Genomic DNA, 16695 nt, shown 5'->3' with positions numbered 1-16695 from the left:
TTTGTAATACGATTACATTTTTGCTAAACATATCCCAGCCCTGTAACTAATAAGAAATTCAAAGAACTTTCGCTTATTAATGATTGCGTTTTTATTAACCGCGTGCATATAATTGTTTAAATTTCTTTACATCTTGCATTGTCAGCGCCGAGGTTGACATTGCTTATTTACAAAATGCTGGGCGCATTATTCTTCTTTTTAAATTTTTTTTTTTACATCCGGTAATGACTCATTTGGTTTGTTATACGTCACTACCGGACTTTGATATTTTTCCAGATGCTAGTCGATAATCGTTGTTAATTGGCCCGCCACTGGTTACAATAATAATAATTATAATAAAAGTGCTTACAATTTACATACATAAGTAACAATGAAAAAGTTGTACAATTAATTCAGCATATGAATTTAAGTCATCAATTAAAAATCATGAGAAAAATCGAATTAATATTTTGGAATGATATATAAATTGCACTGCTGACTCCAAATACTTTCAAGTTTTAACCAATTCGATTCTAATTAAAACGAAGCCTTCATTAAAAATGTTAAAAGAGAAGCGACACTCACAAAGTACACAAATATATAAAACAAAACTAAGGATAATGCGGTCTCGTATCAAGTAGCTATAGAATAAATGAGATTAATAAGCGTCGCCTAAACTAATACAAAGTTAATGATCTATCTTGCCTACATGCCAATCCTTGATTTAACTTTCTATTAAAACTTTTACTCCGACCTTATACACGACAGGTGCAGTCAGGTTTGTTAATGCTTCGCTGCCTCGTTTGCAAATTGCGCAACGCAGCACCGCCGTATTGAATGCCACTCCCAATGCGCTCAGGATCCAGTTCACCGGTTTCGATCTTCGCCAGTATGGTTTTTGAGCACTTAAGAAAGGCCTCCTCAACATTCTCACCCGTTTTCGCACTAGTCTCCAAGAAGATCAGCTCTGGGAAATAGTTGCACACTTCAAATACAAATAGTTACAAGCAAATATTCATCTGTACACACCATTTTCTTGGGCAAAGCTGCTGGCTTCAAGAAATGTGACGTCTCGTGCTTCTTCCAAATCCTTCTTATTACCCACCAGCAGAATGACAATATTCGGACTGGCCAGAGTACGTGCATCATTTAGCCAATTGGTCAGGGCATTGAACGAATCACGCGACGTTGTGTCATAGACGAGCAGTGCACCAGCAGCTCCGCGATAATAAGAGCGTGTCACCGAACGGAATCTCTCCTGTCCAGCTGTGTCCCAGATTTGTAGCTTCACTGACTTGCCGCCAACATTCACAATCCGCGAACCAAACTCAACGCCAATAGTATGTGAACTATCGTCCTTGACTGCGGAATCGAATGGAAAGATTGAATTAACACACAGTCTTACTTTGAAAAATATACATATGTGTATATTATATATAGAAGCTCCCTGTATCAAGAGCCCTACAACACTTTGATTGCATATGTATATATGTAAAAATACATTTAATGCAATTCAGCTACTCACATTTGCTTTCGATGAAATGATGCAAGAGACAACTTTTGCCACTGCCAGCACTACCAATTATGAGAAATTTGAACAGGTAATCTATAAAGGTGAGCAAACATTACATTTCAATTACTAATTAATTTCTATTTCGTGATGACAGACCGTATGTTTCAGACATGTTATTGTATTTGCGTCTTTATTTCTTTGTTGAGTTGTCGCTCTGTAGCCAGCGTCTTTGTTTGCTCTTCTCGTATTTTTGGAGCTAAAAGTTATGTTTCGCCTACGAATATTTGCTCTATAGGTCAGAATCACACGCTATTTCAATAAAACTTATTTATTGTTTTTAACTAAAAACTGTTGTTGTTCACATGCAATAAGTATTCTCATGCGTGTGGCCGCAAGTTTGATTTCCCAAATATACCACATTCTTACAAAATATACTGAAACCTAAAATCTGCGCAATGAACTATTTAAAATGGTTTGTTCCCTGGTTTTTGTTTTCACAAACATTTGTTTAGTCAGACTAAAAATCTTCCAGCTAAATGAAAAAGAAATAAAACAGTTTGTTACGGCAATATTTAATTTTTTTAGTACCCAACTAAACGAAAAGAAACTCGCATTAGGCAGGATGATTTATAATTATAATTAACAGGTGTTTGTTGTTCAGATATGCAAGTGGATATTTAATACAAATTATATGTACATACACACATACATATGTATGTTCTTAGAACCTTAACAAATATCTTATCTTATCGTTACTACATTTATGAATCCTTTTTTGGTTCTACATAGTTTTGATAACAATTAATTGGGTCCTTCGCAGTGTACACCGAATAAGCTCGCTTGCTGTCCTCAAAGTTCTGAATGCATTTGTAAATAAATTTGTAACAAAAAATTATTCTGGGGATAATCAGCTGATTCAAAGTGTTTCCTTACCTTAATGTCACCGGTTATCAATGTCCACAAATAGATGAATACAGATGGCATCAAACTGCTCAGAATGGCCAGTTCGAATACATTCAAATCGCCAAAAATAGCTATCTTCATCGTGTTGGATTTAACTTGAATAATTATTTATCCGCAACAAAAATGAACAAATGCAAACGATGACTAACTGTTGACTTCACGACGTGAAGTTCACGTACGCCACATGACAGGGTTGCCTAGCATGGAATTTTTTCAACATTTCTACCATGTGTTACCCTATTATCTAGGGCATTTTTAATGTATTGCTACACAGCCACACTGCTGACGGACACTGAATATTTATTTGCGGAAAACTTGTTAAAAATATAAGAAAATGGCTTTTCGCATACCCTTTGGCAAGAAACACGCCGAAATTGCGACCTCTTTGTAAGTAAATCTGAATTAGCGTCAAATGACATTGAAATGTACGGATACAACAGGCTCCTTGTAAAGAGGCGTGCAATATCTGCATTGCATAATCAAAACCTGACAAATATCATTACAAGTTGATTGAAGTTAATTGATTCCTTCGTTTGTTGTCAGCGTTCGTTCTGGCGCAGGATTCGGTGGCGCGGCCGGTTTGGCCCTCCTTTATTACACGGACTGGAAATTGGTGCTGCAATACGTGCCCATCTACGGATCCAAGTTCGACAAGAGCGACTAGACGAGGCGACTCCTTTGAACTAGTTAAATACGTTTGATTAATTCATGTTGATATTAATCGTGAATAAAATAAGTTCAACTCGATAATCAGTTTGCATATGTTTTATTTTAATATTATGAATATTCGAATGCATGCTTGTTTGTATACTTAAGTACAAGTTACTACGAATAACAGGTTTGTTTTTGTTAATTTCTTATGTCTAATTTAGAGTACAAAGGAAACGTACAAACTCTACGTTTGGATCAAAGAGACAGGTTCGTTCGTTGGTTCGATTTCACTAACTAATTAAACAGTATTATGATCTTAAGTACACAGTATATATAATATTAGGTATGCTTATGCCTATTTTTGATTAAAAATCGTATCAAAAACTACATAATAGAGAATATCGCATTCGTATTCGAGCGCAGTATAAAAATGTACAAAAAAGTTCTTTTTCGAAAAGATCATAAGCGATTAAAGGAGATATTGGAAAACCTTCGAACATTTGTGGAAGCACAAATCGACCGGCGATTTTTAAAGGGGATTTTGACAAATGTGAGTGTATAATTTGAAATTTCACACCACGAATGCATTAAGGAATGTGCAATAAAGAAGCTAAATATCCGGTTCCACAAAGGAAGCTGGAAATAAACCAGTCCTATGAGTGCGCGCATGCGTTCCTTTATACCATCCATTCTTCTGCTTGCGCTGCACATAGATGATATCTCCCAAGCGCAGTTCCAATTCAATATCGCTGTTCGGCGGATACGGCACAATGCAACGAAAGCGGCTGTGAATTAAACAAAATGTGTTATTAGGCGCGGTAAGATTAAAAGTTATGGATATTATATAAGGTTCAGAGAAAAGTGTAGCCTCGTCTTTTTTTCTGATTGCAGCTTAGCAGCTCCCTCATTACTAGTTGTATGAATAAATGAATATGAATTAAATTAAATTTAAATTAAAAAAAATATTTTGTAAATGGTGTGCATTTTAAATTGTGTCTAATTTTAACTATCTGATTAGCAATTGTAATTATTATTATATTATAATAGGCAAATAAATGAAAAATCATCATAAACGTCATATGAGAAAAGATAAAATCTATTCACATTTAGTACTAACCTTTCTCGGGTGCAGTACATCGATTTTGTAGTCGCACTGGCCTTTATGGCTGCCTCAGAAATGATACCGCCATTGCTATTGCTGTTGTTGCTATTACTGTTGCTGTTGCTGGCACAAAGTACATGTCCCGCGTCCAGGCTCTGAGTCTTGCGATGATTTGGGGCAATGATCATATTAGCATGGAGCTGCGTTTGGGTTTGGGTATGGCTTGATGGCGGCGGCGACACCGCGTTATTGTACATGCTACGAAAGGTGGCTGCGTCCAGTGATTGCCTGGCACTGCGAGTGAATTAATGGAATATTAGGAAACATAATCAACAAGAACCCAAATTGCAGTCTCACCAAACCAAATGCGGTCGCTCTTTGTTGTTGCTTTTGATGCGCTGCGATCCGTAGGAAATGTTGCTGCTATTCGGCTGAAACTGTTGTCCGGCGTTCGATGTCGCTGGAGTTGTTTCTTTGAGAGGCTGACTTTGTTGCAACTGACTGGGACAAGAGCCGGATCTGATCAAAGGAGAGCAGGTAAATAAATGATATTGCATGTAAAACTTTTGGCAATACGTACCTGACATGCACTGGATGCAGTGGCTCCGCTTTGACGATGGCTTCAGTTGCAATTGGGGCTTCTTTGGGCGCTGCTTGCTGATGCTGCTGTAGCGGAGCACCCGGTGACTTTGAACGCGTTTTCATGTGCGTTAAGCGTCGCATAAGTCCAACAGCACCTGAACTGCTTGAAGAAGTCTCGGGTTTGCTTTCAGCACTGCCGCTTGACTTGCGACTGAACAGCGCCTCCACTGGCTTTGTCCACATAGAACAACTGGTTGTTGTGTTTGTTGTTTGCGGCAACTGTTGCTGCTGCTGTTGTCGTGGAGGCAGATCTGGTGGCTGCGTAGGTAGCAAGTTGCTCAGACGCACGTCGAGTGACTGAGCCGGTGGCCCATTCATCTCTGTGCATGGCGGCACAAATTTCCATTGATGCATCAGCTGCTGTTGATCTCGTGTGCGTAACGGCGTCAAATAGTTGCCCGGAAAGACACCAGTAATGTCCAGCCAGTTCTTACCTTTGAACCAGCCATCCACACAGCGTCCGGTCACAATGTAAACGCATCCTTTCTTCAGCTCCAGCTCATCGGCATGACTTGGCTTATAGGGGAACAACGCCAGATAGCCCCATGGCAGTGTTGGCGGCAGCTGTTGCTGAAGTACATGCGTCTTCAGTACGCGAGATGTCTGAGATGCCTGCGTTATAGTGGCTGTTGTGGCTGCATTTGCCTGGGAGCTTAACTCTAAGCGATTTAGTTCATGTGGCAGACTGAGAATTTCAGCAGAATGACGGTTAGTTTGCATCAAACTAAGTGGTGCTGACTGTAGCAGGGCGTTTAATGAATGCCTTTTCTCCTTGGCCCCTTTATCCCGATAACGTACCGAACCACAGCCACCTCCGCCTCCAGCGACTGTTGCAGCTGAAACAGTTGCAGCAGCGGCAGCAACATGTTGCGGCGTATTGGGCAGCGATTGGTGATTAGGACTACAGTTGTTCGAACTACTGGTGGAACTGGAGTTGCTGCTGCTGTTGTTCGATGAATTGCTGTTTGACGAGCCAGTGCTGGAATCGTTTGTAATGTGCGTGGGATCGATTAGCGGCACTGGTGGCAAAGCACGTTGCTGCTGCAGTTGCATCAATTGCACAGAGGGCTGCGACGGCGCACTGGTGGCTCCGCTGTCTAGCAGCTTTTTTGCAGCCGCATTAAGTTCGACAAATGCAATAGGAAAGATGCCAATGGTTTGACCAATACGTCCCTCGGCCCAATTGTGATCGACGCGACGCAACACATGGATGACGGTGCTCTTTTTGAACTCCAAGCAGCCTTCCTCATCGCTCGGTCCCATTTTGAAGTCATACATGGCAATGCACTGGGGCATAGGCAAGGCGACAGCGACCTTAACATAGTTGATGGGAAATGTGCCCTCCTGGCCATTCGCCTGACCAACGAACCAGTTGTTATCGATGCGCTGCTTTAGTAGTATTAGGTCGCCTTTCTTAAATTTTAAATCGCTGGCTTCGCTGCTGGCGAAATCGAAGAGCGCATAGGCGTGTGGCAATAGAAATCGTCGCTGCTTTTGGCGAGTTGCAGCTTGTTGTTGTTGCTGCTGCTGTTGTTGTTGCTGCTGCTGTTGGAGTAGCTGCTGCTGTTGTTCTTGTTGCTGTGTAGGTGCAACTTCCGGCTGCGTTCTGCTTGCGTTTGTCTGCGCCAAATCTTCGGTTTTGTCATTTTTACCAGCAGTTTGTTTCATGCCTGACAAGAGAGATTAACTATTAGTTGGTACTGCCCACAATTGCTGCCTACACATGCGCATTATATAAATAAACTTACCTTCTAAGATTCGCATTAGCAAAACGTTTGGCGGCAGCTCGTCAATACGGCAATTCACCAATACGCGACATTCGGGGCAACGCAATTTGTGCTGACTGGCCACGATGTCCTATGTGGGAAATGGAATAATTACAATAAAAGTCGACGTATTATATTATATATTTGCTACTTACCAGCAGACACTTGCGACAGAAGGTGTGTTGACATGGTAGCACCTTTGAAGTGGTGTCCAAGCGTTCGAGGCATACGGAACATTCCAACAGGTCATTCAGTGTGTGTTCATCCATTTTGCAGTTGTATTCGTTTTAATTTTGCATAATTATTTGCCCTTTTTTGCCCTCTTTATTCGCCTATCTCTGCATCACAAAACAAAAAAGAGAAAAAATCTCAAGGATGGTCACAGTTTGAATTTCGTGCAAAGCAACATTCCAAAAAGCACACGCACACACTCGTTCTACACATACACACACAATACGCTCCAAAGATGTAGCTTGTGAAATACATATGTACGTACATCCGTTTGTATATCTGAATCTCATTGATATACCACTAAAAACTACTTTGAACTGTTGCACTTATAAGTTACATGTTTACTCTTTTGTTTTTAACTAAACAAAAAGCACAGTTATGAGATTAAATTTATTAAATGCAGCTAGCGTGCAGCTCGTGGCCATTATTGAAATTAACAACTACAAATATGCATACACTTGCACACGGACACGGACACGGACTTAAACCAGCTTGCTTCTAAGCCACACTTCAAATCACTTGAATATGAACACTTTTTAAGTTGACTTTGAACAAATTTGGCGTAGTCATAGCTTGGTGAACAAACTCTGACTTATGTTTCTTAAATATTAACGCATAGTATCTCTCAATGTTTCTATAAGCATTATTGTTATTTCTAAATGCAATCTGGAGGGAGATATATATTATTTACATCGCATCTATATTTATGCCTATTGGCGTTCAGCGTAGCGTGGCCAGATCTTTTTTTACATTCGTATGGCAACCTTCTTAAAGAAATCATCGAAATATTTGAATTGGACGATTGTCGTATCATGTCGTATTTATTTACGGATCGAAATAGTAGAATTATAAATTGATATTTGTTGTACGATTTCTAATAATTGCTGCCTAGAACCGCTTGATAAGTGCGTAGCAATTACGGCAATATGATATAAATTTTAAATGGTATCGATAACAAATAACGATGACCATATAATTTGACTACAGTGTTATCGTGAAACCTAACCTTTCTTTTTACAGCGGAACGTGTTTGTTTTGATTCGTGCGTGCTGTGAGAGCAGCAGTTCAATTGTCCTAAACGCACGTAAATTACAACAAAACAAAAATGCCAAAAGTACGCAGCACACCGGGCAAGCCCCGGACCCAGGGATTCAACCATTCCAATCACTCCATGAATCCAGAGAGGCCCAAAAGTGGACTCAAAGGTGTCGCACACCCGAGAACCAAAGGCACTATCAAGCGCCTGCAGATGTATCGCAATTTCAAGGCCAAGCGAGATCGCACTGGTAAAATTCTAACTCCCGCGCCCTTCCAGGTAAGTCACGAACCATCTATTCAGGAACTACAGTAGTCATGATCACTTGATGCACTTATAGGGTCGCCTGCCGGCTGGAACAATGGCACGTGTGGAACCTACACCCAAATGGTTCAGCAATTCACGCGTCATATCCCAGAATGCACTGCAAAAGTTCCAGGATGAGATTGGCAAGGCTGTCAAGGATCCCTATCAGGTGATAATGAAACCCTCACAATTGCCTGTAACGCTGCTCAACGAGGCCTCCAAATACCAACGTGTGCATCTGCTGGACACTGAGAGCTTTGATAGCGTCTTCGGACCAAAGAAGCAACGAAAACGTGTTAGCCTCAAGGTACGCGATCTGGAGGATTTGAGCCGTGCAGCCGACGAACAAGCTGAGCAATATGATTCCACAAAAGATGTGGATCTTATTCGCGAGGACACAGGTGAAAAGAAGGCAGTGCGTGATTGGGTATTTGGTGCGGGTCAGAGCAAGCGTATTTGGAATGAGTTGCACAAGGTTGTGGATGCCTCCGATGTACTGCTGCAGGTTCTGGATGCACGCGATCCCATGGGCACACGTTCCAAGTACATTGAGGAGTTTCTGCGAAAAGAGAAGCCACACAAACATCTGTTCTTCATACTGAACAAGGTAGATTTGGTGCCAGTGTGGGTGACACAGCGGTGGGTGGCCATCCTAAGTGCAGAGTACCCCACCATTGCCTTCCATGCTTCACTGCAGCATCCTTTTGGCAAAGGTAAGACTTTAGTAACGTTAAGCTAACAATTTAATTAACACAATCATTTAACAGGTGCTTTGATCAACTTGTTCCGCCAGTTGGGCAAACTTCACATGGATAAAAAACAGATCAGCGTTGGCTTTATTGGATATCCTAATGTAGGCAAATCATCGGTCATCAATGCACTGCGCTCCAAAAAGGTCTGCAATGTAGCGCCAATTGCTGGCGAAACCAAAGTCTGGCAATACATAACTCTAATGAAGCGCATATTCCTCATTGATTGTCCTGGAGTCGTTTATCCCTCGGCTGAAACCGACACCGAAAAGGTGCTGAAAGGTGTGGTGCGTGTGGAGTTGGTCACCAATCCCGAGGACTATGTGGAGACTGTATTACAACGTGTGCGAAGCGAATACATTGCCAAGAACTACAAAATCGACAGCTGGACGACGTCCACACACTTCCTCGAGCAGTTGGCCAAGAAGACTGGCAAATTGCTTAAAGGTGGCGAACCAGATGTCACAGTCACGGCTCGCATGGTGCTGAACGATTGGCAGCGTGGCAAGCTGCCATTCTATGTGCCACCTGAAGGCTTTGCGATACCCAAATCACAAGAAGGCAAATCGAGCGAGGAGGAAACTGCCGCAGCTGATACTGACGCTGTTGCTGCCGAAGAAGATGCGGATGCTAAGTCGGAGGCGCCTACGTTTGTAAGCGAATCGGTGAAAAAGGCACGCGAGTTTAAACAGATACAAGATTTCCGCAAAATTCGCGTGGGTCTGGAGTATGAGCAGCAGGATGAGCGTGAACTAGATCACATCGATTTAGAGCTGTTGGAGCAACAGAAGCAGGAGCGAGCAGCTCGCAAGAAGGCGCGTCTTGTTAATCCTGAGAACGAGGCTGAAAATTCAAGTGATGGTGCTAGTGACTTCTACTCTGAGGATGAGTACAACGATGATTTGCAGCGTGTGGTGCACAAGAAAGCCAAGGCTAAGAAGCCGCAACAGTTGGCCATCACATCATCTGGGAAATTCCGGGTTGCCAAAGTGCAACCTGGTGATTCCGACAATGATGATGACAGCGATGACGATGGTCCTAGTGCGAAGGCGCCACGTCTCAATGCTAAGCAGAAGCGGGCGCTGGAACGTAGCCAAAAGCGTAAGAAGATTGGCAGCAACTTCTATGAAACGACCAATGTGAAGAATCGCAATCGCAACAAGAAAAAGGATACATAACACAATGGACCACACAATGTTTTTAATTCCTAGGTTATATATTTCGTTGAAGAAAACACTACGCATTAATTAGTAAGAATCGCCAATAAACTGATCATTCAGTAGCACATTGCTTCTTTTTGATTATCTTGCGACCACACAAGTCCACTAGACTGTTTTTATCCTGATCCAGATCATCGGTATCCGTGCTTGCCTCCGAGTCGCTCGATTCGGTATAAGATCCAATACCAGGCAATATGGCAATGCATCTGAGTCCGCCCATTTCATGTTGCGTAGCATTTGTGGTTTCAGTTGAGCTGACGGCTGTTTGTTCCAGTTTTGCCACTTTGCTGGTTGTTGGTACTTCTCCATTTCGGCGTTTTATGCCTTGTCCCAGCAATGATTTTTGAGTATTCCGCGTCGTCGATGCAACGCCAATAGATTTGGATGTGGTTTTGATCTCCGCCTGCAGTTTCTGTGGATGCATTATAGAAAGGGAACTGACGGGAATGGTAACTAAAGAACTGAATGCGCTTTACCTTGTCAACACTCTCTTCCTGCAGCTTCTCAACTCGATTACGAAAGTCTTTTAATTCGAATTCCTCATCGCGCATTTGCTGTCGCTCGGCATTCATTTTATGAGCATCGACGAGCTCGAGGAACTGCACCTCATCATCGTCCAGACCGCGTATTAGATTCTCTGTGGATTTGGATTAAAATTAGTTCGAATTTCATTGGTGATTTGTTGTACTCACTAAGTTTATGCGCTTCCTCGTATTCCATGTCCTTTTTGGTTTTTTGCTCCTTCAATCGCTCGTAGAGCGAACGTCCGTCGTAGGGCTCCTCTGGTCTTTCTAGGGGATCGTCCGGTTGTCTCACTCGTTCCCACTCTTCCTGACGACGCTTACGTGCCTCGGCCGCTTCGGATTCAGTTACAAATCCGGAACTCATTATTATTTATTTATTTACGAAAGGTTTTCAACAAAGTAGCTGCTGCTTCAGAAATGTGTTGTCGCTGCCTAGTGTTAGAAAACGTAGCGACAATTTATATCGATTATTTTGTTGAGAATACAAGCGCTAAATGCAAATAATTATTTAAATAAATAGCTTTATTTCTAGTGACTGGTTAAAAAGGAAAAGTAATTGTCTCTCGCTTTGCATTATCCAATTATTTTTTTTCTTTTTGCACTTTTAAATAAATTGTTATCGATTAGTGTCTCAACAGCATACTACGCAAAACAAGATAACAGCTGGGATTGCTTGAGTACAATCAAAACCAAGAACTTGTGCATTTAATTTGTATAACTTGCATTACTTCAACTAAATAGCAGCTACCATGTCGGATGATCTACCAGATCAATTCGATTTAGTCGTTATTGGCACAGGTGAGAACACGCCTTTAAACTCTTCAACCCAACGATGAGTCATTTGATCTCTTTATAGGCTTCACGGAGTCTTGTATTGCAGCTGCTGCCAGTCGCATTGGCAAAACCGTGCTGCACATCGATCTAAATGAATACTATGGCGATGTGTGGAGCTCTTTCAATCTGGATGCATTAAACACGCTGCTGCAGCAGTCAAACACAATGGTGCGCAATGGACGCTTCACATGGCATGATTCCTGTGAGGAAAGTGCGTCTTGGACACGGGAAAAACTGCTGGAGAAATCACGTAGATTCAGTTTGGACCTGTGCCCACGAGTGGCATACTCGGCTGGCGAGCTAGTACAGTTATTGATCAAATCCAACATCTGTCGTTATGCAGAATTCCGTGCCTTGGATCATGTCTGCATGTGGTATAACAACGAACTTGTCTCAGTGCCTTGTTCGCGCAGCGATGTCTTCAATACCAAGACCCTGAGTATTGTGGAGAAGCGGCTGTTGATGAAGTTCCTAACTGCCTGCAACGACTATGGCGAAGATAAATGCAATGAGGACTCGCTCGCTTTTCGAGGACGAACTTTTCTGGAATATTTGCAGGCACAACGAGTGACTGACAAGATTGCCACCTGTGTTATGCAGTCCATTGCCATGTGTACGCCCAACACCAGTTTTGAGGAAGGCATGCAGCGCACCCAGCGTTTCTTGGACAGCTTGGGTCGTTATGGCAACACGCCTTTTCTGTTTCCCATGTACGGATGCGGCGAATTGCCACAATGCTTTTGCCGGCTGTGCGCCGTTTATGGCGGCATCTATTGTCTAAAACGTAGCGTTGATCGCATCACAGTGGAAGATAGCACAAATGAGTTGCTGCTAAGCAGTGCGGGCAAAACGCTGCGTGCCAAGCAAGTGGTCTGTGCACCCGGACAAGTTCCTTTGGACCAGCTGCAGAGCGAGGTACGTGCTCATATCTCACGTGGTTTGCTGATTGCCAGCAGTCCATTGGGAGGCGAGGATCTCAATAAGGGTGGTGGAGGCGTCAACTTGCTGCGACTACTAACGCCCGATGGACAACACGAAGCGTTCCTCATCCAATTATCTCACTATTCTGGTACCTGCCCCGAAGGACTTTGTAAGCAGTGTAGTGTAGTGCAATACACTTACAACTATTAATTAATTACTCTTTGCAGATATATTTCATTTAACCACGTCCGCTAGCAGTGACGATCCTGCTGCTGATCTGGCGCCTTTCGTCGAGCTGCTCTTTGGAGCACAGACACCACAACAACTCATCTATAGCGCTTACTTTACTATAGCTGCACCAGTTACCACAAATGCTGCCTTACCACGCCTATTTACTGCACAGCGCCGCCCAGCTATGAGCTGGACTATGATGCTGCCATTGCCAATGCTCGGGAAATCTTTGGCAAGTTGTACGTAGATGCAGAGTTTTTACCCCCGCGCTCCTGATCCGGAGGAGATAGTCGTCGATGGCGAGGATCCGAGTGCGTTAAATGAGCACAGTCTGCCGGATGACTTGCGCGCTCAGTTGCATGATTTGCAACAGGCAGCACAGGATATGGATATTGCTGAATAGTCGTTCATTTCTATTGGATAGCAGTTTCATTATCATCACTTTATTGTAATCAAAAAATATGAAATGATCAGAAATCTATATACACACTAAAATATCATCAGATACATATATACTTTTGTTTGGACAATTGAAATTGTATGCAGGACTAATGTTTTTTAGTATAAGTTTCTTTTTGCATATTTTGTTCTCTTTTTATATATTTATTGTGTAAATTATTTATATAAACTCTAAGTTACTATATATGTATATATATATATATATATATATATATATATCTATATATATTTGTGTATATGTTTATATATGTGAGTGTTTTGTATGTGTGAAATATATATTCTTTCGAAAAATATGCATTCCAATACGTAATATAAAAATTTATTGCTTGATGGTTTCCTATGCATTTTTTTTTTCTTAGTTGTTTTTTTTTTTGTTAATGTGATGCACTACAATTGATTGATGTCGAATAACTGTTAAATTAAAAGTAAACGAAAATGGTAAAGCACAAACATGTAATGAGTAAATTAGTTGAAAAAACAATTTCTAACTCAATCGTAAAGTTAACAAGGAAGAACGTACCAATTAAGTCTTAAGGTTATACAGGAGCAGGCTCTGGGGCAGTTGAGATAAATGTATTACAAATAAAAGAGTTGAAGAATAGTTTAGGCTGAGAGTGGTTACCATCTAATTGTTAGATGACTGTTTTAGATATGCCACTATTCGAATTTATACTCAAGCCAACAGAAAAACACAAAAACGAGTCGAGACGAGACAAAAAAGCCGTGCATATTCGTAATTAGTTAGTGTCTCTAATCCACAATAATATTATGTATATATAATGTATGTAGTGCAGTGCATTTTACAATAAAGCTTTTATGTTCTCGTTTCACTTCAATATCAGCTGCTTGCTTCTTTCATTCAGTTCATGAAATTGTTAATGTTGTGTTTGTTGTTTAGCGTGCTTTCTTTGCCTATATCTTAATCAGATTATTATTGATATTCTGTTGGCGTTTGCGTTTCGCATTCATTGCATCGACAATGGGCTGTCGTTTGGCATTATATTTCTTATTCAGCTGCTCAATCTCCAGCTCCATTTCGTGATCGATGTTGCTCAGCCTTTGGTTCAGATCGTCAAAGGTAAGAAACTTGAGAAACTCAAACTCTCCCTCCACATACGCATGCGATTGTGTGTGCAAATGTTGATGCTGATATGCGGGCGGCGGTTGTGCCACTACTCCAGCCGCTGCTGATGCACCACCAGCTGCCTGTTGTTGCTGCTGCGGCGTTACATTGTTGCGCAGTAAATTCTGCTGATTGTTGAGCGCAATCAGCTGCTCGTTCATCAGCGGATAAGCCATGAGCAAGTGCTGTTGCTGCTGCTGTTGTTGTTGATGCTGCTGCAAGCCATACTGATTGATTTGTGAGATTTGCTGGAATTGCATTTCCATATTGTGCTCCCAATTGTTGGCATCGTTTGCTCCGCTTGCCATGTGTAGCTGCTCTTGCTGCTGCTGTTGTTGTTGCTGCTGCTGTTGTTGCTGCTGCTGTTGTAGTTGTTGCTCAACTGCTGCAGGCGAATACTCAGTAGGCGTGGTCGCTGATTTGTCATCAGCGCGAGCATCGCCAGCATTTTTGCGCTCAAAGTGATCGAGGAACTGTGGACGATAGCGATAACGCGGCTTCTGATCATCATTTCTTTTAGCAGTCGTGGAATCATCCGAATCCGAGTTGATAACCATGGTGCCTGCAAATTAAAGTAATTGAATTAAATGCGTTAAGCGAACAATTTGTGTTCCCTTACCCAGATTCGACTCCAATTCAACCATTGTGCCGCTATCCACTGCTGCCACATCCGCTGCAGAAGTACTGCTGCCACCGGGTGCGGCTGCTGTTGCTGCCTTCGCTGCCGCCTTGGCCAAGCCGCCACGTATGCCTCCTGGGCCCAAAGTGCCTTCGTCCATCTCCTGCTCGGGATGGGCAATCATGGTGGCATCTGACGCCGATGTCTGTTGATATTCATTGAACTTCTCTGGCACTAATGTGCCGGGATCATCGATGAACGTTTTCACCGTGCCTGAATTGAATTCGGTCTCCTCTTCTTGCAGTATTAACCCAGATTCCTGGGTGGCCAGACTTTTGGCCTGGCTCATGGTAACTCCTGCTGCCCGATTGGCGCGCTGTTGCTCCCGTATGGCACACGTTTCCTCTAGCATGGTTTTCAGTATGCTGCGATGCTTGGCATTGCGTATGAATTCATGTTCTAGCAGCTCGGTAGCTGTGGCACGCTCATCTGGGTCCTTTACCAGACACTTGCTTACAAAGTCTATGAACTCGGTGCTCCAGCGATCCGGCTCACGAAACGACGGCGGCGGCTTTTGTGGTATCATGAAAATAGCACGCATTGGATGTATATCGCCGTACGGGGGCTTGCCCTCGGCCATTTCTAGTGCTGTGATGCCTAGTGACCAGATGTCGGCCACACAATCGTAGCCAATCTCCTCAATGACCTCGGGCGCCATCCAGAAGGGCGTCCCAATCACTGTGTTCCGCTTGGCCATCGTGTCCGTCAACTGGCCGGCGACTCCGAAGTCCGCCAGCTTGGCATAGCCTTCGGTATTGAGCAGTATATTGGCAGCTTTGATGTCGCGATGGATCTTGCGGCGCAGATGTAAATACACTAGACCCTTGAGCGTGTCCGATAGTATGGTAGCTATCTCGTCCTCGGTCAACGTCTTTTTGCGCAGCCGCATAATATCGGAAACGCTGCCGGCACCGCAGTATTCCATGCAGATCCATAAATCATACTGTTTAAAGTAGGAGCCATAGTAGCGAACTACATAGGGTGAATCGCACTGTTGCATAATCGATATCTCCTTTATAATCTCGTGCAGATCAGATTCGACCGGCACCAATTTGATGGCCACAATGGAGCTACTTTCCTTGTGTAGCGCCTTGTAGACGGAGCCGTAGCTGCCTTCACCGAGTTTGTACATGATGTCAAACACCTTTTCCGGCGGTTGCAGCAGCGACTCCTCCGACAATTTCTTTAGCTCGCCATTGCCATTTGAATTGGAAGACATGTTGCTGTTGCTATTGCAGTCTGTTGTGGTTCAACTTATTTTAGACCTTGGCGGTGTTCTTGCATATGCGTTCGGTTGAGTCCTGTACAATGTGTTTGCACGTCGCGTATTGTTGTAGCCTTCAATTAACACGGATGCTACGTGTGCTACGATAATTAATTGCCAATTTAAATCGACATTTTTTCACACACATTTGTTCTTTATTCGCTCGCCAGAAGAACAGCAGCGTGACCGCAAATTCAACTTCAAAATATACCACTCTGTTTTGCAAAATATACTAGCAAATATACTATTTAGTCAGAGAACAAAGAAAAACAGTTATATTTCCAAAATATGCAAATTTGATTACACAATAAACATAAATACTTAAATTAACTTGTTTTCTTATTTAAGTTTTAATTAGATTTCTAATATGTCTGTTTATTTTCAAAACTATTAGGTTTTGTCGATATCGATATTGCCATTGCTTACCATAATCAACAAACCACACTTTGGCGGGCATTGAGTTTATAGCGATAGTGTTGCCAGACTGAACAACAAAGGAATG

The 16695-nt window shown here is 42.5% G+C and overlaps 8 protein-coding genes across 8 annotated transcripts; 3 read left to right on the top strand and 5 right to left on the bottom strand.

The window, feature by feature from the left end:
* Positions 1–67: 67 nt before the first annotated feature.
* On the bottom strand, positions 68–1893 carry LOC117572146 (ras-related protein Rab-4B). The gene is made up of 4 exons (XM_034254786.2): positions 1649–1893; positions 1505–1585; positions 1009–1341; positions 68–946 (listed from the first exon to the last, which is right to left on the bottom strand). The coding sequence occupies exons 1-4, from the start codon at positions 1662–1664 to the stop codon at positions 735–737; spliced, it is 642 nt and encodes a 213-aa protein (XP_034110677.1). The 5' UTR covers positions 1665–1893; the 3' UTR covers positions 68–734.
* A 212-nt stretch (positions 1894–2105) lies between these two features.
* LOC117572147 (uncharacterized) lies at positions 2106–2627 on the bottom strand. Its single transcript, XM_034254787.2, has 2 exons — positions 2426–2627; positions 2106–2349 (listed from the first exon to the last, which is right to left on the bottom strand). The coding sequence occupies exons 1-2, from the start codon at positions 2534–2536 to the stop codon at positions 2254–2256; spliced, it is 207 nt and encodes a 68-aa protein (XP_034110678.1). The 5' UTR covers positions 2537–2627; the 3' UTR covers positions 2106–2253.
* A 59-nt stretch (positions 2628–2686) lies between these two features.
* Positions 2687–3205, top strand: LOC117572148 (cytochrome b-c1 complex subunit 10). The gene is made up of 2 exons (XM_034254788.2): positions 2687–2842; positions 2999–3205. The coding sequence occupies exons 1-2, from the start codon at positions 2790–2792 to the stop codon at positions 3117–3119; spliced, it is 174 nt and encodes a 57-aa protein (XP_034110679.1). The 5' UTR covers positions 2687–2789; the 3' UTR covers positions 3120–3205.
* LOC117572142 (E3 ubiquitin-protein ligase SH3RF1) lies at positions 3005–7311 on the bottom strand. The gene is made up of 7 exons (XM_034254782.2): positions 7113–7311; positions 6772–6954; positions 6599–6707; positions 4789–6520; positions 4566–4727; positions 4224–4502; positions 3005–3891 (listed from the first exon to the last, which is right to left on the bottom strand). The coding sequence occupies exons 2-7, from the start codon at positions 6883–6885 to the stop codon at positions 3717–3719; spliced, it is 2571 nt and encodes an 856-aa protein (XP_034110673.1). The 5' UTR covers positions 6886–6954; positions 7113–7311; the 3' UTR covers positions 3005–3716.
* Positions 7312–7850: 539 nt separating this feature from the next.
* On the top strand, positions 7851–10223 carry LOC117572143 (nucleolar GTP-binding protein 2). Its single transcript, XM_034254783.2, has 3 exons — positions 7851–8162; positions 8224–8902; positions 8957–10223. The coding sequence occupies exons 1-3, from the start codon at positions 7953–7955 to the stop codon at positions 10114–10116; spliced, it is 2049 nt and encodes a 682-aa protein (XP_034110674.1). The 5' UTR covers positions 7851–7952; the 3' UTR covers positions 10117–10223.
* On the bottom strand, positions 10131–11135 carry LOC117572145 (PSME3-interacting protein). Its single transcript, XM_034254785.2, has 3 exons — positions 10851–11135; positions 10635–10795; positions 10131–10570 (listed from the first exon to the last, which is right to left on the bottom strand). Exons 1-3 carry the CDS (start codon positions 11044–11046, stop codon positions 10211–10213), a joined length of 717 nt encoding a protein of 238 aa, XP_034110676.1. The 5' UTR covers positions 11047–11135; the 3' UTR covers positions 10131–10210.
* Positions 11136–11227: 92 nt separating this feature from the next.
* Positions 11228–13291, top strand: LOC117572144 (rab proteins geranylgeranyltransferase component A). The gene is given in 5 exon segments (XM_052005958.1): positions 11228–11480; positions 11539–12606; positions 12665–12825; positions 12828–12929; positions 12931–13291. Coding segments are annotated over 5 exon segments (1521 nt in total). The 5' UTR covers positions 11228–11431; the 3' UTR covers positions 13072–13291.
* A 195-nt stretch (positions 13292–13486) lies between these two features.
* Positions 13487–16390, bottom strand: LOC117569439 (serine/threonine-protein kinase hippo). Its single transcript, XM_034250602.2, has 2 exons — positions 14870–16390; positions 13487–14812 (listed from the first exon to the last, which is right to left on the bottom strand). Exons 1-2 carry the CDS (start codon positions 16146–16148, stop codon positions 14040–14042), a joined length of 2052 nt encoding a protein of 683 aa, XP_034106493.1. The 5' UTR covers positions 16149–16390; the 3' UTR covers positions 13487–14039.
* Positions 16391–16695: the final 305 nt, after the last annotated feature.

This window comes from Drosophila albomicans, chromosome 3 (genome assembly GCF_009650485.2).
Source record: "Drosophila albomicans strain 15112-1751.03 chromosome 3, ASM965048v2, whole genome shotgun sequence".
NCBI classification, from domain to species: Eukaryota; Metazoa; Arthropoda; class Insecta; order Diptera; family Drosophilidae; genus Drosophila; species Drosophila albomicans.
The sequence above is the reverse complement of the archived record's forward strand: the minus strand, read 5'-3'. Positions and strand labels throughout refer to the sequence as shown.

Coding starts and splice junctions, on each gene's coding strand:
- LOC117572146 (XM_034254786.2), bottom strand. Junction 1,342..1,504: donor TCATTTCATCGAAAGCAAAT/GTGAGTAGCTGA, acceptor TCGATTCCGCAG/TCAAGGACGATAGTTCACAT. Junction 947..1,008: donor CAGCTTTGCCCAAGAAAATG/GTGTGTACAGAT, acceptor ACTATTTCCCAG/AGCTGATCTTCTTGGAGACT.
- LOC117572147 (XM_034254787.2), bottom strand. CDS start 2,536: ATGAAGATAGCTATTTTTGGCGATTTGAATGTATTCGAACTGGCCATT. Junction 2,350..2,425: donor TGATAACCGGTGACATTAAG/GTAAGGAAACAC, acceptor AAATGCATTCAG/AACTTTGAGGACAGCAAGCG.
- LOC117572148 (XM_034254788.2), top strand. CDS start 2,790: ATGGCTTTTCGCATACCCTTTGGCAAGAAACACGCCGAAATTGCGACC. Junction 2,843..2,998: donor GCCGAAATTGCGACCTCTTT/GTAAGTAAATCT, acceptor GTTTGTTGTCAG/CGTTCGTTCTGGCGCAGGAT.
- LOC117572142 (XM_034254782.2), bottom strand. CDS start 6,885: ATGGATGAACACACACTGAATGACCTGTTGGAATGTTCCGTATGCCTC. Junction 6,521..6,598: donor GCTAATGCGAATCTTAGAAG/GTAAGTTTATTT, acceptor CTCTCTTGTCAG/GCATGAAACAAACTGCTGGT. Junction 4,503..4,565: donor GAGCGACCGCATTTGGTTTG/GTGAGACTGCAA, acceptor ATTCACTCGCAG/TGCCAGGCAATCACTGGACG.
- LOC117572143 (XM_034254783.2), top strand. CDS start 7,953: ATGCCAAAAGTACGCAGCACACCGGGCAAGCCCCGGACCCAGGGATTC. Junction 8,163..8,223: donor TAACTCCCGCGCCCTTCCAG/GTAAGTCACGAA, acceptor ATGCACTTATAG/GGTCGCCTGCCGGCTGGAAC. Junction 8,903..8,956: donor GCAGCATCCTTTTGGCAAAG/GTAAGACTTTAG, acceptor ATCATTTAACAG/GTGCTTTGATCAACTTGTTC.
- LOC117572145 (XM_034254785.2), bottom strand. CDS start 11,046: ATGAGTTCCGGATTTGTAACTGAATCCGAAGCGGCCGAGGCACGTAAG. Junction 10,796..10,850: donor CGAGGAAGCGCATAAACTTA/GTGAGTACAACA, acceptor CCAAATCCACAG/AGAATCTAATACGCGGTCTG. Junction 10,571..10,634: donor AGGAAGAGAGTGTTGACAAG/GTAAAGCGCATT, acceptor ATGCATCCACAG/AAACTGCAGGCGGAGATCAA.
- LOC117569439 (XM_034250602.2), bottom strand. CDS start 16,148: ATGTCTTCCAATTCAAATGGCAATGGCGAGCTAAAGAAATTGTCGGAG. Junction 14,813..14,869: donor TGAATTGGAGTCGAATCTGG/GTAAGGGAACAC, acceptor TTTAATTTGCAG/GCACCATGGTTATCAACTCG.